At 40.7% G+C, this 25,743-nt stretch overlaps 1 protein-coding gene across 1 annotated transcript; it reads right to left on the bottom strand.

The window, feature by feature from the left end:
* Positions 1-1,278: 1,278 nt before the first annotated feature.
* Positions 1,279-25,743, bottom strand: FAM98B (family with sequence similarity 98 member B). The gene is made up of 8 exons (XM_055130277.1): positions 25,595-25,743; positions 21,263-21,408; positions 19,605-19,739; positions 14,862-15,040; positions 13,461-13,541; positions 11,883-11,999; positions 5,587-5,754; positions 1,279-1,797 (listed from the first exon to the last, which is right to left on the bottom strand). Exons 1-8 carry the CDS (start codon positions 25,663-25,665, stop codon positions 1,444-1,446), a joined length of 1,251 nt encoding a protein of 416 aa, XP_054986252.1. The 5' UTR covers positions 25,666-25,743; the 3' UTR covers positions 1,279-1,443.

Below are 25,743 nucleotides of genomic sequence, written 5' to 3'. Positions count from 1 at the left end.
TAACTGAACAAATTTCTTTAAAGGGTTAGCTTGAAAAATAGTAGGCCAAGACTGCAATATACAAAATACTTTTAAAATTCTAGCATTTAAAATTCCACCATTTACTGTAAAAGGATACAAAGTAAAAATGCCAACCATTCAGACAAGCTCTGGTACTCAAACTTTCTGCTAGCTAGATCACAGAAGTTTGTTGACCCTGAGCCTTGATTGGGATACAGATTTTTCAGTAGAACTAAAAAAGATTGTGTGGTTCTCTTTAATTCTCTTCAGTAAGAAAAGAATGCAAAAAAAAAAAAAAAAACCAAAGCATTACTTGGTCTAGCCTTTAAACTATTATGCTGGAAGCTCTATAAACTCAACAGATTGTACTGGTTATTTGTTGTTATAAGGGGGCAACTGTCACATTTCCTTATTATAAATAAGAACAAATCAATTCCTGCAAACAAGGTCATCTCAGCACACAGACCCCTGGACTAGGACTAAGTGCTCTGACTTGAATTCACAACTCTTGACCTTCAAGCCTTTGACTACCGCAAACCACACGGATATTGCCAAGCCCCATGTTTTCTGAATTTCAATTTAAATCAGAATTACCAAGGGGTGGCCAAGGCCCAAGTTCTGATATACTGAATGCAACGAATCCTGTATTTTAATATGCAGATATCTAAAGTGATTGCACAAATGAAGAAGAAACCAGTTTATAGAAACATATTTTATACATCATGTAAAATTAGTACATCCTTGTCCCTTAGAATAATTCTGACCTCAATATTAACTTTTGCTTTGTTACGCAAAAAATAAAAGTTACACAAATTTTAAATTCAATTGAAAAATCAACCAAATATGTGTAGGAAAAAGTATACTTGGGCTTCAATTCATGGAACTTTTAACAGAGACCTCGCCAGAATAACTGCCTCCAGTAAGAGGGAAAATAATCAAGATGACTACCTATGAAAATTATCAGGGTCTTTTCCTACTATTTTGTAAAGTAGAATTAAATACAGAACACAACCACAGGAATAAAAAGGAAGACAATAGTCTACATCCCTTGCCACTTGAAGTGGGGTAATCTACATCTCAGACTTGAATAAAATACAGCTAACAATCTAAATTCAATCATGACAATAAAATACTTTCCATTTTCCAAGTCAGATGGCAATAAATATTTACATTTTTTTAAAAAAAAATTTTTGCTTTTTTTTTTTTTTTTTTTTAGAAAAGACAACATGCTCAAGGGTACACACAGAAAAAAATCTCTTTGTCTAAGACAGCAAATGGTAGTATAAAACAATATTCTTACATATTAAGCCAATTCAAGAATGAGACCATCAGGGAATCTAACATGGCATTTACTTCAGGGATGACATTCAAGTATGTTCTTTAGGACACCATACCTAATGCATTTACCAAGAAGCAGCTACCTAGCTTGTTCTTCCCCAGCTTTTAGTATCGTCGGTACCCCCCGCCTCCTCCCCCATACGGATCTCCATAACCCCTTCCTCCGTAGCCTCCTCTTCCACCGTAGCCCCCTCCTCTCCCACCGTAATCTCCCCTGCCTTGGAAACCTCCTCTTCCACCTCCTCCCCCACCCCCTCCCCAGCCTCCTCCTCCCCCTCCTCCTCCTCCTCCCCAGCCACCTCGTCCACCCCCACCTCCTCCTCTACCACCGCCACCACCCCAGCCACCCCGGCCACCGCCGCCGCCTTCTTGTCTCTTTTGCCAAGGGGGCATCTCAGGGGGTGGTGGCTCAATTTCATTCGGTCTTCCGCCCCTGTCCGGTACCCTGCCCATCAGCACCTGTGAAGAAACATTTTCTTTCAGTTTCTAATATTTTAAAAGGATTAAATTTGGGGTCATTGAGGTAGTACAGCAGGTGGGGCACCTTCCCTGCATGCGGCTGACCCGGGTTTAATGTCAAGCACCACTAGGAGTGAGTGACCACTGAGCACAGTGCCAGGCGTAAGGCCTGCACATGACCAGGTGCGGTGCAGACACTAAAATCAAATTAACATTTAAATTTACATAAAGAATGCTAAAGACACTAAAGTTGCTACTTCTAACAAAGGGCCAAAATCAAATATTTAAGGGCATGAAAACAGCAGTATGAATTAGTACTGAGAATATGTAACAAATTCTTTAGAATGTACATAAATTTAAAGTAATTTCTTTAAAATTATTTTAAATAATTGGGGCTGGAGCCATAGCACAGCGGGTAAGGCGTTTGCCTTGCACACGGCCGACCGGGGTTCGATTCCCAGCATGCTATACGGTCCCCTGAACACCGCCAGGAATAATTCCTGAGTGCATGAGTCAGGAGTAACCCCTGAGCAACGCCGGGTCTGACCCAAAAAGAGAAAAAAAAACTATTTTAAATAATCAAGAGGGGTATTTCTTGAGGAGTAAATTAATAAAGGATTTATTAATTTAAGTTCTCGTTTAAATTTGCTTCACAAGTTCTTGGGAGTGGGAGGGGTGCAGGTTTGGGCAATGCTCAGGGGTTACTCCTGGCTCTATACTCGGGAATTACTCCTGGAGGTACTCGGGGAACAATATGGGATGCCAGGGATCGAACCTGGGTCAGCTGTGTGCAAGGCAAACCTACCCATGTGAAAAAAAGTACCAGTGCAGAAAAGTACAAGGAATTGCAATAGCCTATTCTTTTCTTATGAGGAACATAAACTCACTAACTTTCAATACTGGCTGCTATATGTAGGAATGTAGCTATAGCATAGTGGGTAGGGCATTTGCCTTGCACGTGGCTGGCCGGGTTCAATTCCTCTGTCCTCAGAGAGGCCGGCAAGCTATCAAGAGTATCCTGCTTGCAGAGCAGAGCCTGACAAGCTTCCTGTGGCGTATTCGATATGCCAAAAACAGTAACAAGTCTCACAATGGAGACGTTATTGGTGCCTGCTCGAGCAAATTGATGAACAATGGGACAACAGTGGTATATAATTATGAAGATAATAAATATACCGTATGCTTTTGTAAACACTCTTTAAAAGGCAAACATCAAAGGAGTTTGGTATTGTTTGCTTTTGGGGGGCCATACCCAGCAGTTCTTAGGGCTTGCTCCTGGCTCTGTGTTAGGGATTACTCCTGGTGGAGGTAGGGAACATGTATGTTACAGGGATAGAACCTAGGTTGGTCCTGTGCCAGACCAGCACCTTACCCGCTATACCATTTCTCCAGCCCCTAAGAGTTTGGTTTAAGTCTCCAGACTTCTTTTTTTGTTTGCTTGTTTTATTTTTGGCTACACCCATTGTGTTCAGGGATCATCATCCCTGCCATATTTGGGAGACCTGACGCAGTGTTGGGGATAAAACTGGAGTTGGTGACATGCAGCATACACACCTAAGCCCCTGTATTATCTATCCCTGTCCTTAAGTTCTCAACTTTTTATAAAGAAAGATCTACTTTATATACCCATAAACAGAAAAAGACAGCAGTGATAAGGGTATCTTGTGCCAATCACAGTCAAGAGAAAATCAAAAGTTTTCAGAGAGCCTATTTCTTTTTTCTTTTAATTAAAAAAATTTTTTTTTCAGAGAGCCTATTTCAAGAAAAGTAAAACACTAACTCCTTCAATAATAATCAATAATAATAATAATAATAAAAAGAAAAAGAAGAAGAAGAAGTTCTGGGGCCTGGAGCGATAGCACAGTGGGCAGGATATTTGCCTTGCACACAGCTGACCTAGGTTCGATTCCCAGCATTCCATATGGTCCCTCGAGCACTGCCAGGAGTAATTCCTGAATGCATGAGCCAGGAGTAACCCCTGTGCATCTCCAGGTATGACCCAAAAAGCAAAAGAATAATAATAAGTTCTGAATGACTTTGGTTCCACTTCCATTGATCCCCTGATCAAAACCATGTTTTCGTAATTTATGTCATGAATGAAAAATAATACAACATTGTGGGGCAAAGCTCAAAGTACATAAGCATTCTATTTAGTCAGCCTTACAACTTTTTTGACATAATTACCCTAAAATTACCTTATAATCAAACCCAAACAAGAAACTTTCCTTAGTTGTTAATCTCTTCAATTTCATCACTATGTTGATTAGTAAATGGGAATACTGCTCTAAGAACTAAGACTGTTTTCAAATAATTAGTGGGTAAATTATACAAATTCAAAAGAGAGGCCAAGGAGATGGTACAGCAGGTACCATCTTGCATGCAACCAACTGATGCTTGATCCTAACATCCCATATGGAGCCTTGAACACCATCAGGAGTGATTCCTGAGGGCAGAGCCAGGAGTAACCCCTGAGCATCAGTGGGTATAGCCCCAAATCTAAAAAATAAACTCAAAAGAAAGATGGATAATGTCACTTAATTGAACTTTTGCTCCAGCAGGAGATTATAAATACCTGGAGCGAGATAGCAAACATATTTAAAGACTGAAAACGGAGAAAATAGGAGACTGACCTAACACGGTAATAAAGAAGCACAAACACTGATGCCAAGATTAGCAAAAATTAGCAAACTATTTTTCATTTCTTTTTAGAGATCTAACTGGATTTACTTAAATCAGTCACAAATGGGGCAGCATCCCATTGGTGAGCTGACACAATTTGCCAAAAGCTGACTTTAAATACAACCCTGGCAAGGCATTCTCTACAGCATCTTCTATGGCACCTTTCTCATTACAGGGATAATGAATAATGAGATAAAATGTCTTAAAATAATTCAACCCCCTTACTTCTGATGCTTTGCTTTTTGGTAAGAGTTTCCAGAATGCATCATCTAAACAGAGTTACATGCTTGTCAAGCCAACATGCATTCTATATTAGTTAATTGCTGCTGCTATTATTTTAAGATAAGGAGGTTATGCTCTAGGCTTATTTAAGACTAATCTCAGAAAGAGATAAATGCTTTGAAGTTATCAGAGTGATTTAGTGACTTGCCTCATCTGACTTCTCAATTGTAATTGATGAAATGTAAAATGACAGATAATATGGGATGAGAGTGGTGGGTAGGACACTAAACAGTGGGGCGTACAAGTGGACACTGATGACGGGATTGATGTTGAAACACTGTATGTCTGAAACCCACTCAAAAATAACTTTGTAATTTCATGGTGACCAAATAAAAAAAATAAACAAATGTAGGATAGATAGATAAAAATGATAGAAAATAAACCAGGTTCTATGACTACAAAGTAGGTTTCCCTTTCCACTGATGAAATGAGCACTATGTCAGCACCCTGGAATGACTCCTGTAGAATTTTAATGACAAGGGATAAAATTCTTAGAAGTCAGTTATTGATAAAGTTATCAGGAAAAACAATTCTTAATTTCTCATATTCAGATAAAATTTTGGTTTAATTTATGAAAGCAGATGTTTCAATGAATACCTACACACAAAATAAACAGAAAGATGGGTCTCTCCACCATTCTCTCTTTTAGGATCTTATTTGAAAAAAATAGAATTAAAATCCATAAAAATATTCAATTAAAGATATAACAAATATTTAAATATGCAATAAAGATATAATAAATGCATCTTTAAAAAAGAATCAAAATCCATAAAAACATTTAATAAAGATATCATAAACGCATTCTCCACTATGCCAGAAGAAACAAACCTTATTTATGGCACACGCCGTCTTCTCCCTGCTGGTGCCACTGCTTGTCCTGATGATCTTGGACAGATCTTCACGGGCAGCTAGGAGATGGGCCAATGTAATTGTCGTCTTAGGTGACAGAGCGTAACGCTTAGGCTGATAAATTCTTGCTATATCATCTGTTTTTACCTAAAAGACAAAAATTAGGGACAAAAGGAACCAGAGAACAAACATTTCAATTGAAAAAGTAAGGCCAGTCAAAATCTCCAGAAAGAAAGGAGACAATGCAGACCTAGTAAAGTGCAAAACATCCAAATACCTAATGACAGTTTGCATATGAAAAGAAAAAACAGACCAACAGATGCTAAAAGAATATATAATTACCAGTAAAAACTCATTGAAAAGGTAACAAAAAAATTCCATTCAGGATGACCAAAGACAAAATACTTAAAATAACTTCACCAAAAATACATATAGGACTTTTAAGAAGAAAACATTAGTGAATCATAAAAACAAAACAGAAACTTGGATAAATGGAGATAAAGTTTCTGGATCAGGACACTGAGTATTGTCCGTTTTTCTCTCAATTGGCTAAAAAAGGAATGGAAAATCTATTGGATTGGTTTGGAGACGGGACAATGAAGCGGAGAAAAATAAATCCGAAGTTAATCCAGAACTAACTACATACAAATAATTTAAAGAGTTCTGAAAAAGAAGAATTCTTCCAGATACGAACACATAATAGGATATTATCATCATTGTCTTAGCAGGGAATACTCATTGCATATTTATTAAATGTGCCAGGATACTAGTCATTTGTCATTATTTCTTTAATTCTCAAAGCATCCTTTTAGAGAGATTATTACCCCTTTTGCAAATAAAAGAAAAATTGAGCTTAGAAAGCTTAAACATTTTTCAAAAAAAAAAAAAACAGAAAAAAGAACAAAAATTTACTCATTTACAATAAGTCTATTTGACCCTCAAAACAAAGGTTTATTATACTAACTCTGACGAATTACATGGAACCTGGGAGAGTGGGGAGAGTAGGGGAGGGGGGAAACAGATTGATGATACAGGACAACTAAGAGTCAGAACCTCATAAATATACGAATCAATAAATGACACAGGCAGCATTCAAAGGTGAGGAGAAGAGAAAAGGAATGAGCTATTTGGGGGGGAGTGGAGGGTTGGGCCACAGCTGGTGATGCTCAGAGATCAATCCTGGTGGGCTTGGGGATCATACAGGGTGCCAGGGGTTGAACCCAGATAGAATGCACTATGGCTCCAGCCCCTAGATGAGTTATTTTTTTAAATGAAAACTGGAAGGAACTGCTGCTTAATGGTAAAATTAGGTATAGCATGTAACAAAGGGAAATCCAAATACAATAAAGGATTTATAGTTTAAGGTTTCATTTTAAACTGAAAAAAAAAACAAAACAACTCAACTATTTAAAAAAATATTAAAAAAATTTTTACACAACAGAAAATTCAAAAGACAACTAAGGAGAGTATTTTCAACAAATATAACAACTAGTTAATATCTTAATATACAAAACACTCAACTGAAAGGGAAACAGGAAGACACTGAAGGGAAAATAAAATGAGACACAAATAGAAACTTTTAAAAAGAGGAAATTCAAATGACTAACACATTTTTAAAAAAGTTCAATTTAACCAATAAAAACAGACCAATTTAAATTTTTATTTTTTAATATTTTTAACATCAAATCAGCAATAAAAATTGAATATATCCGACACAGTAAAGAGAACTAAAGGACAAAATTTAATTTATACCCCACTGGCAGAAGTTTAAATTCAAACGCTCTATAGAAAATATTTTTCCCACTGAATCAAGAACATCATCTTTGACAGTAAACTTTCATTCAGAAATCTACAGTAAGAATAGTCTCTAGGGGCCAGAGCAATAGGGTAGCTGGCAAAGCACTTGCCTTGCACACAGCCAACCAGGTTCAATTCCCAGGATCACATTAGTCCCCTGAGCAGCACTAGGAATAATCCCTCAGTGCAGAGCTGTATTAAGCCCTGAGGTGTGTCCCACCCCCAATTCCTCCCCCCAGAAATGTATTCTGAGGACTGGAGAGATAGTACAAAGGCTAAGGCACTTCCCTTTTGTGTGTCCAACCCCAGTTTGACCCCTGGCACTGCATATGGTTCCCCAAGCACTAACAGGAGTGACCCAACTATCCTACAAATATACTTTGAAACTTACAAATGAAAATACACAAATATTTTTGGTGATGATACAGGAAAAGAATCTAAATGCTAAAAGAATCTAATGCTAAAAAGAATTATAGCATCATTTAAAATATAACACTCAAAAAAAAATCCTAATTAGAGAGGACAAAAGATGGCTCTATGGGCTAGAGTGCATGTTTTGCAAATAGGGAACCGAAATAGATCTCCAGCACGGCATGGTCCCCTGAGTACCATTAAAAGTGACCGAACCTCAAGAAGAAGTTACTGAGCTGTGCCAGACCCCCACCACACACACATACACACACACACACACCACACACACACACACACACACACACACACACACACACACACACACACACACACACACACACACACACACACACCACCCCCACCCCCTAAATATTGAATGGATGTATAGTATAGGAAATAAAGAACTTACCTTGCAGGTGGCCGACCCTGGTTCGATCACCAGCACTGTATATGGTCCCCCTGAAAACCACCAGGGTCCACTCCTGAGCACAGAGCCAGAAACAGCCCTGAGCATGGTTGGGTTCAAAAGAGTAGAACGCCCTGAGTTGTATCCCCAGCACCACAAAGCCAGCAGCGCCACGTGTGTCTGGTGGCCTCTGAACATCACGAGGATGGGTCTGGTGTTCCCTAGCACCATAAGCTGAAGTATACTATAACCCAAACACAGGTCCGTGTACGCCCACTCTGTCAAGCCAAGTCCACCAAGAGGGGAACCCAGGTCCCCAAGTTCTGCAAGGATACCCCTCAAAAGGAAAATTCCCAGAACACAATAGCCAGCTCCAACAATCTCGGATGTCAACAATTTCTAAAAATGACTGCACTTCACAGTTGCTTTTAAGTATCTTGCTCTTAAATATGGACAACCAAGGACCACTATTCATTTACTCATTTGAAGAAAGTCACAAGACCAAGAAAGACCAAAAAAAGAAAAATCAGCCTACAAGTGACAAAAAAAATTATCCTCATTTGAGAAAACAGAACATCCATTTAAAATAAAAATCTTGAAAAAAGAAAAATTTAAGAACCCTTTCCCCTTCTCCCCCCTAGCAATTTCTATAAATTAAATGCAGTAGAAACAAAATTCAATACATGAAATTGACAGTATCTGCAGAAAAATGAATCGAAAAGGGAAAAAGAGGCTTGGTCCTCAAGCCTATGCTCTCCTTTGAACCCCTATCTGGCTTCCTTGTCTCTAGGCCTCTGCCAGCTTTTTTCACTGGAGAAGCCTGTGTTCTCTCTGAAGCATGTATTTGTTCTCTTTTCTCACATCTAAGCTTCAAATCCTGACCTTGCTTCACAAAAAAAAAAAAAGAGAATAATAGAAACAAACAACAATAATTATCCAAGCCATTCAGTGTTTAACAAGAGTTTCAAAAGAAAGACAGAAGGGAATAAATTAATGAAAACATAAAAGCTAAAAGTCTAAAGAGTAGAGGGTTCACTTAGTATTTATTTAGTACCTTAATAAAAAAAAATTCAAACCCACATACATTGTGAATTTTCAGAACATCAAAGATTGAAAATAACCTAAAAGCTTTCAGAGAAAAATAAAAGGTGACCCACAGCCCTAAATGCTAAAGAAAAATGAAGCAATGCCTTCAATATTCTTAGAGTTTTGACCAATAATTTTATATTTACCCAATCAGCAAAATATGCACTAGATGAAACACATTTAATCCCATCACCCTTTGATAGGAAGCTATTTGTGGACTACTAATCCTTTGCATTCAGAGTACCCCTCCTTGGCACTGACAAAATTTAAGTATGGCTCTCAGGAACAGTGATGTTATATACTTATATATACATATTTAACAAACAGCACAAGCCATAAGGGAAATAAATCTACATCACACTACAAATTTGTCCAGAAGTCACGCAGCTAGCGGAAAACTTTTGACACCTAACTATCTAATGGGCACCTATCATCTTCTGATAATGACCAATGTTTGAAAGGAGATCTTCATAGCATAAATCAATTATCTAAAGGAAGGGAAACTGTCTTATCTGTTTAACTGAATACTAAATACTAAAAAACAAATCATTTACTAGTGTGAAACTTGCAGTTAGCAACCAGGTTTACACTCTAATTACCTAGAAAGCACCATACTTCTGAAAAATATCAATGATTTAAGTTTAAATTTCCCTTTATAACATGCCTATATAATATCAAAACATTTTTAAAAGAGCATATTTAAAATTTTATCGCTATTTTTTAATTTTCAGGTTAATGACATATTACACAACCATAAAAAAGATAAAAACTGCCAGAGTAGGGACCAGAAAGACAGTAAGCAGGTAGGGTGCTTATCCTGTGGCTGACACAGGTTCGATCCCAGCAGCAGATATGGTCCCCAGATGAGCCCCAGGAGTAACCCCTGAGCACTCTGTTAGGAGTAAGCTCTGAGCACAGCAGGTCTGGGCCAAAACCCCCAGATAATGAAGAAAACTTCAGAGTGGGTATAAAGTATTATCAGAGAAAAACTGAGAACAAATAGTTTAAAAAATGAAAGAGGAATAAACAATGGAAGAGGTGATGGGACCCAGGAAGTGCTAGAATAGCATAGAATGGACAAGCAAAGAGCCCAGACTGCAACAGGAGGACTCAAACTCAGGGGAGGTGAACAAAAGCAGAAAATGGGAAGACTCCTTGGAACACCTGAGTTTTTATTTAAAGTATATTTGAAAAGAAAAGACAATAGCATGAAATAGAAAAATGCAAATGCAAGAGGAAAACAATTAAAAGAACAGCTGGTAATCTGAGAATATTCACATCCAAATTTCTAGAAGCTATGAATATATTAATCACAATTGCATATTCAAAGTTAAGAATCTAGGGGCTGGAGCGATAGCACAGCAGGTAGGGTGTTTGCCTTGCACATGGCTGACCAGGGTTCGATTCCCAGCATCCCATCTGGCCCCCTGAGCACCTCCAGGAGTAAGTCCTGAGTGCAGAGCCAGGAGTAGCCCCTGTGCATCACCAGGTGTGATCCAAAAAGCAAAATAAATAAATACATAACAAAGTTAAGAATCATAATATGGAAAGATGATACTGGACTACCACAGTAGATCCAGTGTGAGACCAAGGACCCTTAAGAGCAAGAATGGCAGAGACAGGAGGAAGGAAAGGCACAAAGCTCAGAAGATCCTCACTACTGGTTTTGAAGATGTAGGATGAGGACAAGAGCCAAGGACTCATCTTCCATTTGGTTTCTGGAGGCTTTCTAGAAAAGACAAGGAAAGGGATTTCCCCCTGAAGCAACTAAAAGGAATATAACCCTGCCAATACCTTGATTTTAGGTCTTTCTATTTCTAGAACTCTAAAAGACTAAAAGTTTATTATTTAAGCCATCAAATGTGTGGTTTTATAAAAAAATCTGTCAAATGAAACAAATGCAAGACATCATGTATAGAGAGAAACCACTTAAGAGTGAAGTAATGGAAGCACCTGAACAGAAGCATATGAACATGTGAAACAACCATCACGAATGTTCCAGCAAATCTGAGTAAAATTGTGTAATTCCAGCTTATCCCACATATAGCAAAATAATTGTTCAGCCAATATAAAGACTGTAATGATGAAAGACACCCTGGAAAATTATGTGAAGAGATGATATTTGGAAAACTTCCCAATCTACATTCACTTTCAAAAGGAACAAACACAATCCACAACCATATTTTTAAGAACATCAGTGCTATCTGAACTTATTTATTCTTGTCCTTATATTCCTTGATCAGCTTCTCATTTATATCTAACACACTGTTTCCTATAATGCTCATTCTTGTTTTTTTGTTTTTGTTTTTTGTTTGTTCAGTTTGTGTGCGCACACGCGTGCACACAGCAATCTGTGACTCTGAAATAAATGTAAAAGATTTGGCGGATGAGTTAAGATACATGCAAACAGAGAATGATATAAGACCAGGATAAATATGAGAGTAGTAGTTGGCTTAGACATAGTTCATGACTTCAAAGAATTGATGAACTGCAAAATGTTTCAGTGACTAAGAGAGAAGCCAAAGAGCTGTCACAGAGTACCACCTACAGGACACAAATGGGAAAACAGCCTTACCTTGGCTCTGTCAGACCATCCGAAGGACTGCACTGTCACATCTAAACGTTTCATCAACATCCGCCGGCGGCATTCATATTCACAGGAAAGAGCATCGTTTATTCTTTCTAGTTGCTCCTAAATAATTTGGAAACAAAAATCCTAAGCTTTAGACTTATTAAACACAAAATAAAAATTTTAAATTCTGATGAATACTTTGATTTGACTTTCTGATCTCACAAGATATTATACTAATTATTTAAATGACTGAACATTTGCTACAGCATTTATGATGTTATTTAGAAGGTTAATTTATATGCAATTAAATTCAACAACTGATAGAGTGAGTTTCTTAATTTCAATCAAATGTACTGATTTAAGCAATTGGCTATATATCTTCTATCAACAAGAAAATACCAATAAACTTAATTCATTTCAACTTCCAACTCCCATATGCTATTAAACACTATAATACTTTTCAAATCACTATCTGAAAACGTGCAGAGACACAGCAGCGAGTACTGGAAGACACCATATTGCCAGAGATCTCTCCGCGCCCTGTACTAAGCCAATTTCACCAGGGCACCTCAGATGGAGCAGGTGTGCTCTCCTGGCTGCTCCAGATGATCTCTCCGCGCCCTGTACTAAGCCAATTTCACCAGGGCACCTCAGATGGAGGAGGTGTGCTCTCCCTGGCTGCTCCAGATGGAATCCCGGCGACCAAGAGCTTCCACACACAAGGCCCTGGTCCAGGCCCTGCTCCAGGGATTCCCAAATGAATCCCAAAATAGATTAGTGCCCTACAGAGATGTCTCTGGACCCCAACCATTTACAACCTTAGAATTCCAGAAGCCCACGGGAAGCAGCCACGTGACCTCTCATATTCAAAGTGAGCAACAGGAAATTAATTATCTAGCACCTGCCCCTGAAAGGCAGGCTTGAATGGCAGTGGGAAAATTCAAGCAAACTAATGCCCAAAAGTAGAGAGAATGTTTTGAGGAAATTGTCTGCCTTAGAGGCAGGGTGAGGACTGGGATGGGGGAAACGGAGATACTGGGGACACTGGTGTGGAAAATGTGCACTGGTGGAGGGCTGGGTGTTCAATCAATGTAAAGCTGAAGCTCAAACGTTAAAGCTTTGCACCTGTATCTCACGGTGATTCAATTAAAAAAAAAAACTATCTAAAAACATAAAAATCCGAAGAAATTTAGGACCCATTACTCTAGAATATCAAACCTATTTTCATTCCCCATTTCCGAAATAACAACCATATAATACCCATCGTAAAATCAAGACTTCTACTATTAATATTCATTTGTACTTAGGAGCTGGGGAGATAGCTCAAGTGGCAGAACACATGTCTCACATGGGACCCCCAGAAACACTGGCTGGGGCCCTGGCGGGACACTAGCACCACCAGCTCAAGTTTGGTCTAACCCCATGCCCCACCCCGTACACTGCCAGTGGCCCTTACACCCTCTAGCCCTTGCACTCACCAACTGACGCAGTTAGTCATGCGTCACAGGGAGGGACCTGGTGATCAATTAAGTTGTATTCAGTCATTTGATTACATATAAAAAAACAAGGAGGAAAATTTACCGCCTGCTCCAGATTTAAATCAATTTTCAACAGTGGTTTTCCAACATGACTTTTCTGGACTTTGGAGAGAATATCTTTCACCTAAAAATAAATATGAAAGACTGATATAAGTCTATTTCTATTTTAAAACAATCTTATTCTTCCTTACAGTGTTTCAATACTCAAGAATAGTTAAGAGAGAAATTATTAAAATACACCTCCCTATCCTAGAAAAAGAATTATCCTTACAATGTAGACTTTTTCAAAGGGGCATTAGTTAAATTAATTCAAGTTGAAACACTTTCTAGAACAAGAAAAACTATGTATGGAGCCCAGGAAGATAACTCAAAGGGCTAGAGCACGTGCTGTGCGTGCAAGAGGCCCAGTTCAATCCCCAGCCCCACTGGGTTCTCTGTGTACCACCAGGAGCAACCTCTGAAGACTAAACCAAGAGTAAAGAATTTCAGGGTGTGGCTCCAAAGCCAAACAATCACGGAAAACACAGAAAGCCACAGAAAGAGCTACCAAAAGGCTTTACTATGAAAATGTGTGTGCATTCCCTGAAACAACGATGGAGATTCTTGCTTAGGAAAGGGGTTCTTCAATTTATAATTTCCATCACAATGAACTGTTGACTGGCTTAAGGCACACACTCTTCAGTCTCCGCCCTGAAGGCATCGCCCATCCCCAGCACTGCTGGGTCTGGCCTTCAAGGCCCCTACCCCAGGCTTCAGCACCCCTGGGGGTGGCCCTGGTGGTCCTGGGCACTTCAGGGTCAGAGCAGTAAGACATTCTCAGGCAAGCTGAAAACAACTGGGAGTGGCCCCCAGATCTCCCGAGCACCACCTCGGAGGTACCCCCCCCCAAAATAAAGTTTAAAAATGTTTAAAAGATCTAATTCCTAAGTCTAGTAGGCAAATTAGCCACAAGCATAATAAGTCCAAATTCAAAAATTATTTTATATGAAATTATGATCTCTTGAACTGTAATAAACTTACAAGAAAAAATATTTTTTCCCTATCTGTACATTCCCACCCACCAATGTCCCCAGTTTCCCTCTGTCCCTGTCCCCTTCACCCCACCTGCCTCTAGCGTAGGCACTTCTCTTTCCCTCAGAAATACTTTTTAAAATAAATTTACTTTGAGTCCCCTCCCCACTTTCCTGGGAGCTGTCACTGCAGTGCTAGGAGTCAAGGACTCCTCATCCAGAATGGGCTGCAGTGCTGGCCAGCCCGAGGCCTAGCCGAGGCAGCTGTGGTGCAAGGCAGACCACACCCTAATGACTTGTGCCGGGGATGGAACTCCGGGTCCCTCTAACACAGACACTCAACTCTCTCCCGCTCTCGAATATTTTCATTCTTAACACATTTCATGCTAGCCTTCAGTTGAACTTTGAGGAAAATGAAAACTGAAATATGGTACCTTTGACTCCACCTGGGTTAGCGTAAGCGGAATGTCAGAAGTTGTTGATTTGGGTATACCAAGGGCATCGCAGATAGCTTGAATTTCCTGATGAATTTCATTATTTTTATTTAACTGCGAATTTTTGTGTTTCTTGCTCTGTTGTATCTGTAAAGCTTGAAGCTCTGTACTTAAAAATACTATAATAAAATGGAGGGAGAAATGTTACAATTTTAAAACAAAATTTTAAAATACAGTAAGAATTCCTTTAAAAACCCTGTTTCAGGGTAAATATCCAAGCAACTGAAAACAGGATCTCAAAGATATCTTTATTACCAACTTCACTGGATCTAAATGACAATAGTCAAGATACAGAATCTAAGTGCCCTTCAGTTTTAAAATAAAAATACTAAAATGTTCTATATTCACCTGCAATGGAATGTTATTCACCATTAAATAGGCAACTCTACCATTGGCAGTAACAGATGAATTGAGAACACACAGTACAAAGTGAAATACATAAGATACAAAAGGACAAATAGAACCATGCATCTTCTCATGGATGAGAGGAATATAAAATAGACAAACTCATAAAGCAGAAAGTAGAATGATGGCTTCTAGGAACAGGGTAAAGAAAAAATTAAAGAATGAAGTCAAAGTTTAAGCTGTACAAATGACTAAGTCCAAGAGATCTGCTTTATACATAGTAGCTATCAGTACTGTTATGTATTAATACACTTAAAAATCCACAATGGCATATGTACCACAAAAAAGAATCTGAAGAACAGGATAAAAATAAACTTTTAAAAAATAGACAATACACACTCACAATAAGTTTCAAGTACAGTAAGAGAGACCCATTAGCAAATCAACTATTTAAGAATGCAAACTAGGGGCCGGAGTGATAGTACAGTGGGGAGGGTGTTTGCCTTGCAAGTAGCTGATTTGGGCTGACCTGGGTTCAATCCCCGGCATCCCAAATAGTCATATGGTCCCCCAAGCACTTCGAGGAGCAATTTCTGAGTGCAGAGCCAGGAGTAACCCCTGAGCATTGCTGGGTGTGACTCAAAAAGAAAAAAAGAAAAAAAAAGAATGCAAACTAATGTGTAAATTGATATTCTTAAGATACTTATAGCCTCAAGTATCTTGAGGGGCTGGATTGATAGCACGTTTGCCTTGCACGCGCGGGAACCTGGGTTTGATTTCCAGCATCCCATATGGTCCCCTGAGCACCACCAGTAGTAATTCCTGAGTGCATGAGCCAGGAGTAACCCCTGTGCACTGCCAGGTGTGATCCAAAAAGAAAAAAAAAAAAAAAAGATACTTATAGTGTTTTAAAGTAACTTTTACTACAAATGGCTAAAATACTGTGGGTTGTTTTGGTTTGTTTTGGGGGCATACCAAGTGGTGCTCAAGGCTCACTCCTGGCTCTACATTCAAGGATCACCTCTTGCTGGAGAAGGGGACCTTATGGGTGCCAGGGATTAAAATCAAGTCAGCCACGGGCAAGTACTATTGCTCTGTATTATTGCTCTAGCCCGATTCTGTGTTTACTTGTTCTATATCAAACACAAGCGGGCACAAAGCTGTGCACACCTGGACCACAATTTAATACAGTAGATTCCATTTCAGTTTAACAGAATACTTGTTTGAAATTTCAAGTGCCAGGGCCTCATCCTCAGTGATTCTAAACGTCTAGAACTAAAAGAACTGAGTATCTGTGTGGCTTGTTTTATTTTTTTTAATTTTTTTGCTTTTTGAGTCACACCTGGTGATGCTCAGGGGTTACTCCTGACTTTGCAGTTAGGAATCACTCCTGGCGGTGCTCAGGGGACCATGTGGGATACTGGGAATTGAACCCGGGTCGGTAGCATGCAAGGCAAACGCCCTCAACTCTGTGCTATCGCTCCAGCCCCATGTGTGGCTTGTTTTAGACTCAAGATGATTTTCATGGACAGAAAGAATTGAGCAAAACATGTATACTGTTTCAGCCATAAAAACATACCATCCATTCTGTTACTCTTTTTGCTTTAGCTGCTAAGATGGCTCAGCAATAATTCAATTATTTTCCATGACAAATATGCATCATACTATGCTTGTGAGGACTATATAAAGGTCCCTCTGATTTTAAAAACTCCATTAAAACAGATCATTAGTTCTAAAAAAGTTTGTATTTTGGAAAGAACCTGGATTAAAGCTGGCATTTTTCTATGTATGAACTCAAGTTCAGCCTAGTATTCAAAATTCTAAAGCACGCAGATGGCATACAACACTGGAAAAGTTCAGTCTTCCCACCACACATCCTCCCAAGGAATTCACCATAACTCATTACTTGGGTATATTTTTTAGACCGTGTGTGTGTAACTGTACATATATTCAATATAGGTATCTATTACTTATAAGAGCATTCATGTTCTGATCATTCCCCATCTACACATTTAACCTGTTTTCATCTTAAAGGTAATAGTGTTATTACTATAAAGATGTCCCATTTCCATTTCTAGTTATCATTAAAAACTATCTTTTTCATGTATCTTTATATATTTAGGGAAATAAATTTGCATTCCTACTTATGGAATTGTAAAGTAAAAAGGCAGGTGAATTTTATTTATTTTTGCTTTTGGGGCAATACCTTGCAGTGCTCAAAGGTTACTCCTGGTTCAATATTCAGGGGACCATGTGGTGCCAGTGATCAAAATCAAGGTCTCCAAAATGCAGGGCAAGTGCCCAGCCCAAGTAAGCGATGTCTCTGACCCAACAGGGGAATTTTACTTTTCATGATGAAAGTCTACTCTTCTAAAAGTTTGTAACAGTTATTCTCCCATCACAGTCTGACTCACAGCATGTGAGAATAAATACTCCCACAAACTTGTTCTGTACCACATGGGTTTATATCACATACTTGCTAACTTGGTAGGTGAGAATAGTATACTTTTATTTTTGTATGAAATTAAATCAATGACTCTGCACTGAGAGAAATATGGGGAAACTAAGAAAAGGGATGAACACACAAAGTTTTATCCAACATATACAAAGTAATAGAAAAATTTAACATGTCTATTACATTATCACCAACAGTTAAATACACACACCTACACTATGACTGTTCTAATGGAATCAATATTACTGACACTAACTAGCCTAGTTAGTGAGTTATATCATAAGAATGTCCCTTTGTTTAACATAGTATGTTCTATTCCTGGTTCAGTGCTTGGAGGACAATGTACTGTTGAGGATCAAATTCTGGGGCTCCTTTTAGCCCTTTGAACTATCTCCCTGGTCTTCACAGGATCTTTTTATAAATTATGTAAACTTATAGTGATGTTAGAAAAAAATCTTTCAGGGAGCAGAACGATATTACAGCACGTAGGGCAAATGCCTACCATATGCCTGAACCAGGTTCAATCCCTGGTACCCCATATGGTCCCCCAAGCAATGCTAGGAATAATTCCTCAGCACTTTGAACAACAACAACAAAAAAATCAAGGGTCAGAGCAGCGGATAGGATGCTTGCCTTGCACACAGCTGACCTGCGTTTATATGGTCCCCTGAGCCCACCAGGAATGATCCCCGAGTGCAGAGCCAATGCAGGGTGAGACAACAAAACAAAAAATCTTTCAAATGCTTATCTGTAGGGTTCTTAAAACTGCATGATATTCAACTGATTTATGAAGGGACCAAATAAATTAATAGAAAATGTACACTGGTGGAAGATGGGTGTCACTGTATAACTGAACCCCAATCATGATCAGCTTTATAACTGTGTATCTGACAGAGGTTCAATGAAAATAAAAAGGGACCAAATAAGGGGGATCTAATATTTATGTTAACTGTTTGCATACTGGTAATTGCTGTTTCAAATTCAGCCAACTATACTCATTTAATTTATTTAAATACTCAGTTTCTCTTTTTAGCACTCAGTTTATCTAAAAATAAACTATACCCATTAGTATTCAACTAGCCACATTAAAAAAAAAAAAACCAGTATATTCCAAGTGCTTAGCATAGTTTCAGAAACATTAGAAATTGAGTCAATAAATAATTGAGCCAACTTTCAAGGAATCTTCCTAAAAACAAAATTTAGTAAAAGTTATCAAAAGGCTATTTTCCAGAGCTTTAAGATTAAATAGGGGGGCTGGAGCAATAGCACAGCGGGTAGGGCGTTTGCCTTGCACGCAGCCGACCCGGGTTCGATTCCCAGCATCCCATATGGTCCCCTGAGCACCGCCAGGGGTAATTCCTGAGTGCAGAGCCAGGAGTGTCCCCTGTGCATCGCCGGGTGTGACCCAAAAAGCAAAAAAAAAAAAAAAAAAAAAAAGATTAAATAGGACTTTGGAGCACACCCACTTTAACATTGTCATAAATTCCAAGATAAGGGGAAGAGATACAGTACAGGGATTAAGGTGCTTGCCATGCACATGGTTGACCTGGTTCTATCCCGGGCACTGTATAGCTACCCCTGAGTAGCTCCAGGAGTGTTCCTTGAGCAGAGTCAGGAGTAAGCCCTGCGGGCAGCTGGGTGTGCCACCCTCCCCAACAACAACAAAATCACAAGCACAGAGTATTCCAGATAAACCAAAAGGGCCAGAAATGTTAGATGATGTTAGAACTTATACTACCTTTATGAGTTGGCTTCATATTTTAAATCCAATATTAAAATCTTTTTAATATACGAAAAACTTCATTAATAAATCTCCTAAATCTTAATTTAAAAGTAACAAACTAGATCAAACACAAGCATTTAAATATTCAAAGACTACTTACGCAGAAGTTTCAAACAATCATCCTTCTTTTTCAAACGGTCCTTAATTTCTCCTGAAATGAGCACAGAATATGGACAGGCCATTTCTTTCAAAAAACCACTTATTTCAAGTTGGAAGCTCTCTAGATCATCTCTTCCTTTAAAAAAGAAAAATCGTAAAATATTTACTGAATATTTACCATAGAATTATCAACCACTAACTGATTTTAATAATTTATAATTAATTCTAAACTTTCAGTTTCACATTGAATCTTTACATTTGTGTCTCCAAAGCTTAAAGTAACTAATACCTACATGTGGAAAGTAACACTTAAGTGTAGAACCTAGTATCTAATAATGAGATTATGTACATTTTTTGGTGGGGGGCAGGGCATAGGAGGATTGGGCCACACTTGGTAATGCTCAGTGGTTACTCCTGGCTCTGCACTCAGGAATTACTCCTGGTGGTGCTCAGGGACCATATGGGATGCTAGGGATCAAACTCGGGTTGGCTACATGCAAGGCAAATGCCATACCAGCTGTACTATTGCTCCAGGCCCAAGATTATATTTTTATACTTGAATCCCTTAGTATTTTCCAGTGGACTTTCCATAAAAGCAAATAAAGTGAAATTATTTTTATGTCAGAAACTGAAATGTTAAAAGCATTATTATGACTATAATCATTGATTGGCTTCAGTGTCAATAGCTTATTTCTATTGCATTTCTATGAATTCAAAATTAAATGTAATCGCCTAAATCTCACTATCTTAATTATAAAGAACTTGTGACATCAATTTTAACTCACCTTACTTTATCTTATTTCAAGTGAGTCAGGCAAAGGGGGAAAAGTTAAAAGGTCAAAAGTTAAGGCTTTTGACCTTAGCAAAAGCCTAAAAAAAATTTTTTTTTTTTTTACACAGTCTTAAATTCTACCAAAGATCCACACGATCTCCATACACCCAGATAGTAATTAATGACTATGGGGCAGATGGAATATACCCCCAAAACCTGGAAAAACTCCTACAGTTAATCCAGATATTTTAAAGAAAAGTATTCCTATATAAACCTTTGTCAACGTCATACACTTGATAGTAACACTCAATAGAGGACAACATGTACTTGAAAGTAGTATGCTAGGGATAGCGAGATAACTCAAAGAGCTCTAGCACACGCCTGGCAAGCACACGGCCAGGGGAGTTCAGTCCCAAACAACACAAGTACTCCCGGGCACCACAGGTCCAGTCGCGCTGTACCTCAGGCTAAGTTTAAATACTCGGGCCCTAACCTCCAGACCCACCATCACTAAGAGACTCTTCTCCCCTCCCCTCTTCAACTGCCAAAATAACCACCTTAATTTGCTTAATTTGCAATACCACAAATTTTAACTTTTCCCCCTTTGCCTAATTCACTTGAAATTTGCAATACGACAAATTCAGACTCTACTTTACAATTTTTTTAATTTATTTTTTCCAGACTCTGCTTTTTCCAAAGAACAAAACTAAGGCTAAGAGAGCCAACAACTGTTTACAACTTTAGACAAATGTAGGAAGAAATCTGAATATAAAGTTGAATCCTATGACATCACTTTATAATCAGATGAAATTATAAATCATAAGCTATCACTTCATTTTACCACTAAACTAAAAATAAACAACAACAACAAAAAACAATGCCAATACCAGCTGAAGTGATACTTTCTTCCAAGTTGCACAACGATTTTATCTGAGAGCCTAACCAAACACAGAGTTCTGAAAATTCAGGTGATGATAATCCACCCTCCGCTGCCTTGCTAAGGGCTTGCTCTTCTAGCAGTGGTCCTTTGTACCTAGGAAGGAAGACACAAAATGTTAAAAAAGCAACAACAGCAAAAATCCCCACGGCAACACTCTATACATCCATACCCACTTTTCTCCCCTCCACATGTTTTAACTTTAATAGGACAAAATGTTTCAGACAGAGAGATGGGCGGCCTAGCATTATGTATTTGGAAGCTAAGCCAAGCAGAGACATGAAGGCCACCTGAGGAGAAGGCCTCTGTGACGCAGAGTTCCAGGCCCAGAGCAAGCCTGGACCCCTGGGACGGGAGGCCCAGCACTTCATGGACAAGCCACAGAGAACTGAGAATGAGCCACCAGACGTTTAATGCTTTCCCCCCTGAAAAGCCCAGTTAGCTCTTACTTGTGTAAAGAATTCCAGACCAAAGGAATTATGGAAAATATCTATTTACAACTCCATTCCAAGTGCTCATTAGTGTTCATTCCACTCTGGAGAAACCCCTGGTCTCTGGAGCTGTCAAGTCTTCCTCTCCCCGTATTTCACAAATTAACCTATCTCACTTCACCATGCGGGCTGGAGCGATAGCACAGCGGTAGGGCGTTCACCTCTCACTCGGCCAACCCGTGTTCGATTCCTCCACCCCTCTCAGAGAGCCCAGCAAGCTACCGAGAGCATGGAGCCCACAAGGCAGAGCCTGGCAAGCTACCCGTGGTGTATCGGATATGCCAAAAACAATAAGTCTCACAATGAGAGACATTACTGGTGCCCACTCGAACAAATCGATCAGCAACGGGATGACAGTGACAGTGGCTTCACCATTCATCTCCTTCCTGAAATTCTCTCTGCACAGAAGTGATGTTCTGAAAAGGCTGGGTAGACTTAGGACTGACTTTCCTTTCCTGTCCTCACTCCAGCCTGAGTTCCACAGTTCCAAGAAATCAGAGGATAGGGATCATTTTCCACACCGCCCTGTAGAACAAGCGTGACTCGGTGCAGTTTGACCACTGCCCCGTGGAGCTGGTGAGACATCAGGCCTGTAAGGTCTGCACCAGGCAGGTGCTCAAAGCAGGCTTCCATCAGTCCTAAACTTCCCCAGGTATTTCTCTGAAGAACAAGGTGAGGAGAGAGGAAAGTGACAGACTTCCCTGTGAGGTTGCTTCTCACCCTACTTCACATTAAGTTACATAATAGCACTGTCACCCCCTCGGTCATCCCACTGTCCGTGGATTTGCTGAGAGGGCACCTGTAACGTCTCCATTGTGAGACTTGTTGTTACTGTTTTTGGCATATCGAATATGCCACGGGTAGCTTGCCAGGCTCTGCTGTCTGGTCGGGATACTCTAGGTAGCTTGCTGGGCTCTCCTGAGCTACGGCTCCAGTTAGAGTTACAATTAAGTTACACTTTGTAACAAATTATCTTTTCACATACTGCCTCTGACTGTTACAATAATGACAAAAGTTAAGTGATAGGGACAATATGGACAAAGCCTGAAAGGTTTTCTACGTGGTTTGTGACATAAATGGTCCTACTCCATATAATCCACACTTGGGATTTTACAAACATTTGAAGTAAAAGTTATAAACGAATTTTAATCTAAACATTATGTATTAACACCATCAAATAAAACAGAAGCTAATAATGTCACATTCAATATAAGAAAAAATATAGAGACCTAAATTTTAAAAACTAAAACTGCAAGCAGAATGATACTACAGTGGGTAGGGCGCTTGCCTTGCACACAGCCCCAACAAGGATTCGATCCCCGGCCTCCTATACGGTCCCCCACGCACCACAAGCAGTGATTCCTGAGTACAGAGCCACCCCCTGAATATCGTCAGGTATGGCCCACACCCCTCAAAAAAAATTAATGCTGAAAAGCATCTAAAATAATTTTAATCTAAACTATTTGTTTAAAATTCTATATTGTTAAAAAAAAACACTACTACAGAGTATATTTCAACAGAGCCTTGAATTTTCAAATTATTTTAGGAGCTAGAGAGGTAGACAAATTAGGAGCCAGAGAGGTAGAGAGGATGTAAGGCATTTGCCTGGCTCTAGAATAAGCCCATTTCAATCCCTGGTACCACCTATGGTCCCCCCAAAACCACCAGTGTCACTCCTGAGCAGAGTCAGGAAAAGCTGAGTACCATAGAGGGGGGCCCCAAACCTCACCACAAAAAAATATTTCAAATTATATTTTTATATGTTACCTTAATTAAACTAAATACATTTTCTTCTTTCATTATTCTTCTGTTTGTGTCTTGTTTGGGGGCCACAACCCATGGAGCCCAGGGATCATTCCTGAGCATCACTGGATGTGCCTCTCCCAAGCACCATCACCCCTCGTCCCAAAGGGAAAAAAATCCCAAGCTTTTGGGCTTTAAGGGATTAAGGTGCTTGCATGGCACAGGCTGACCTGAGTTAGATTCTAGGTACCACATATGGTACCTCCATCACTGCTAGGCATGATCCCTGAGCATAGAGCCAGGATTAAGCACATATACTTTAAAGATAAATAGGTAGATAATTTTTTTTTTCAGTTTTAGGGCCACATCCAGGGTGCTCAGGCTTGCTTACTGACTCTGTGCTCAGGAATCACTCCTCTTGGTGCTCAGGAGACCATACGTGGAATCAAACTGGGGTGAGCAGCACGAAAGGCAAGCTCTTTACCCACTGTCCTCGCTCTCTAACCTTTTACATATTTCTATTTCTTTTACAATGATACCCATTTCTAATGACATTTATTAACCCTACAAATAAAAAATATAACTTACATAGTTTCAGAACAGAAAAAGCTGCTGGTGTGCGTGCAGGTGCGGATCTCAGTAACCCCCTGAACAAAGTCGGCCTGCCTGACCCTCCAGACAACAAATCTTAGTTCCCTAATTAATTACTGCTATTTTATTTGACTGCCATTTACTAGGGACCTGCTGGGTACAGGTCAAGTAACGGGTGAATCAGAGCCAAGCAACTGTGAATCAAAGCAAAGTGTACTTAACATCACAAAAGCAGTTGATAGGAGAGCAAGCAGTCTGGGGAAACACGGAGGAAGGCGAGGAGCGCGTCCAGACTTCACAACGGCATGGGAAACTGTGCCACGGGAGAACAAGAAAGTCCACCACGCAAGTGGATAAACACTTGTGAAGCAGGCTGCAGTCTCTTTGAAGAGCGCTCTCTCTCTCTCTCTCTCTCTCTCTCTCTCTCTCTCTCTCTCTCTCTCTCTCTCTCTCTTCTTTCTTTCTTTCTTCCCCCTCCCTTCTCATACCTCATTCTATGTCAACCCCCAGTTGAGCTGACTTGGTGGGGTGAGGGAGAGAAGACGGTTTAAGGGACAATAAATAGGCAAAACAAGATCATCTGAGAAGAGGCAGGGCCAGTGAGAAGATAGGACGGACGAAGCTGCGGGGTGCGGCTAGTGCGTGCCCTGTCCCCCATGTGCCAGGCCAGTCGCCTCTCTGCAGCAAGCGCGCGCCCGCGCGCGGCCTGCTCGGCGGGACAATCGGAAACCTACTGGAAATTGATCCGAAATCTATTAGAAAACTACTAGCGGCTTTTCCGTCAGCCTAGCCCATGCATTAGCTCTTGGTGAGTCCCTACGGACACCCCGTGGCTGCGTTGCTAACGGAGGCTGCAGGGGTGGCAGGAATGAATGAACTCGCGGTGAACCCCGAGTCGGTGGGCGCAGGGGACGCGGCGGCACAGCCCGGCCCGGCGTCCACGCTCACTCGGCCCCGACGCAGCCGACGGGCAGAGCCGGCGTGGACCGTCTCCAGGGGAGATCGGGGGCGCAGCGAGCGGACGGGACGGGGCTGCGGGAGTGCAGGGAGCCCCGGAGAGGGGCGGGAAGGCCGGTCCCCCGACCCTCACCGAGCAACAGGTGGCGGCGGCCGGCGGGAAGCGCAGTGTCCAGGGGCCGCCGGGGCGCACCCCCCAAAACAACACTCTCGGGACCGGGGGCCGCCTCCCGGCCGCACGGAGCTCGAAGGGGGGGGGGCGGGTTAAAACGCGGGCCCCGCACCTCAAGCTTTCCACCCGAGGCACCTCCCACGCCCCCCCCCAAGCGCATCCCCAGCGCCCTCCGAGGCGCCCCCAAACGGGCTCGTCCCGCCCGCGCGCCGCCAGCGGGAGCAAGGCCGGGCCGGGCGCCGGGGACGGCGGCGGCCCAGCGGGGGGACCCCGCGGCGCAAGGAGGGCGCCCGGTACATGGGGCCACGGCGTCGCCGGGAATACCCACCCCAGCGCCTCCAGGGTGTCCAGCACGTCCCCCTCCATGGTCGGTCCAGGCCCGGGCTCCGGCCCTCGCATGGTTCCCGGCCCCCCAAGTGGGTCCGCCCTCAAAGGAGCCCGCCGGAAACTGGTGTCTCCGCGCCACCGTTCCGGCCC

This window comes from Sorex araneus, chromosome 3 (assembly GCF_027595985.1).
Source record: "Sorex araneus isolate mSorAra2 chromosome 3, mSorAra2.pri, whole genome shotgun sequence".
Classification (NCBI taxonomy): Eukaryota; Metazoa; Chordata; class Mammalia; order Eulipotyphla; family Soricidae; genus Sorex; species Sorex araneus.
This window is presented reverse-complemented; position numbering and strand designations above follow the sequence as displayed.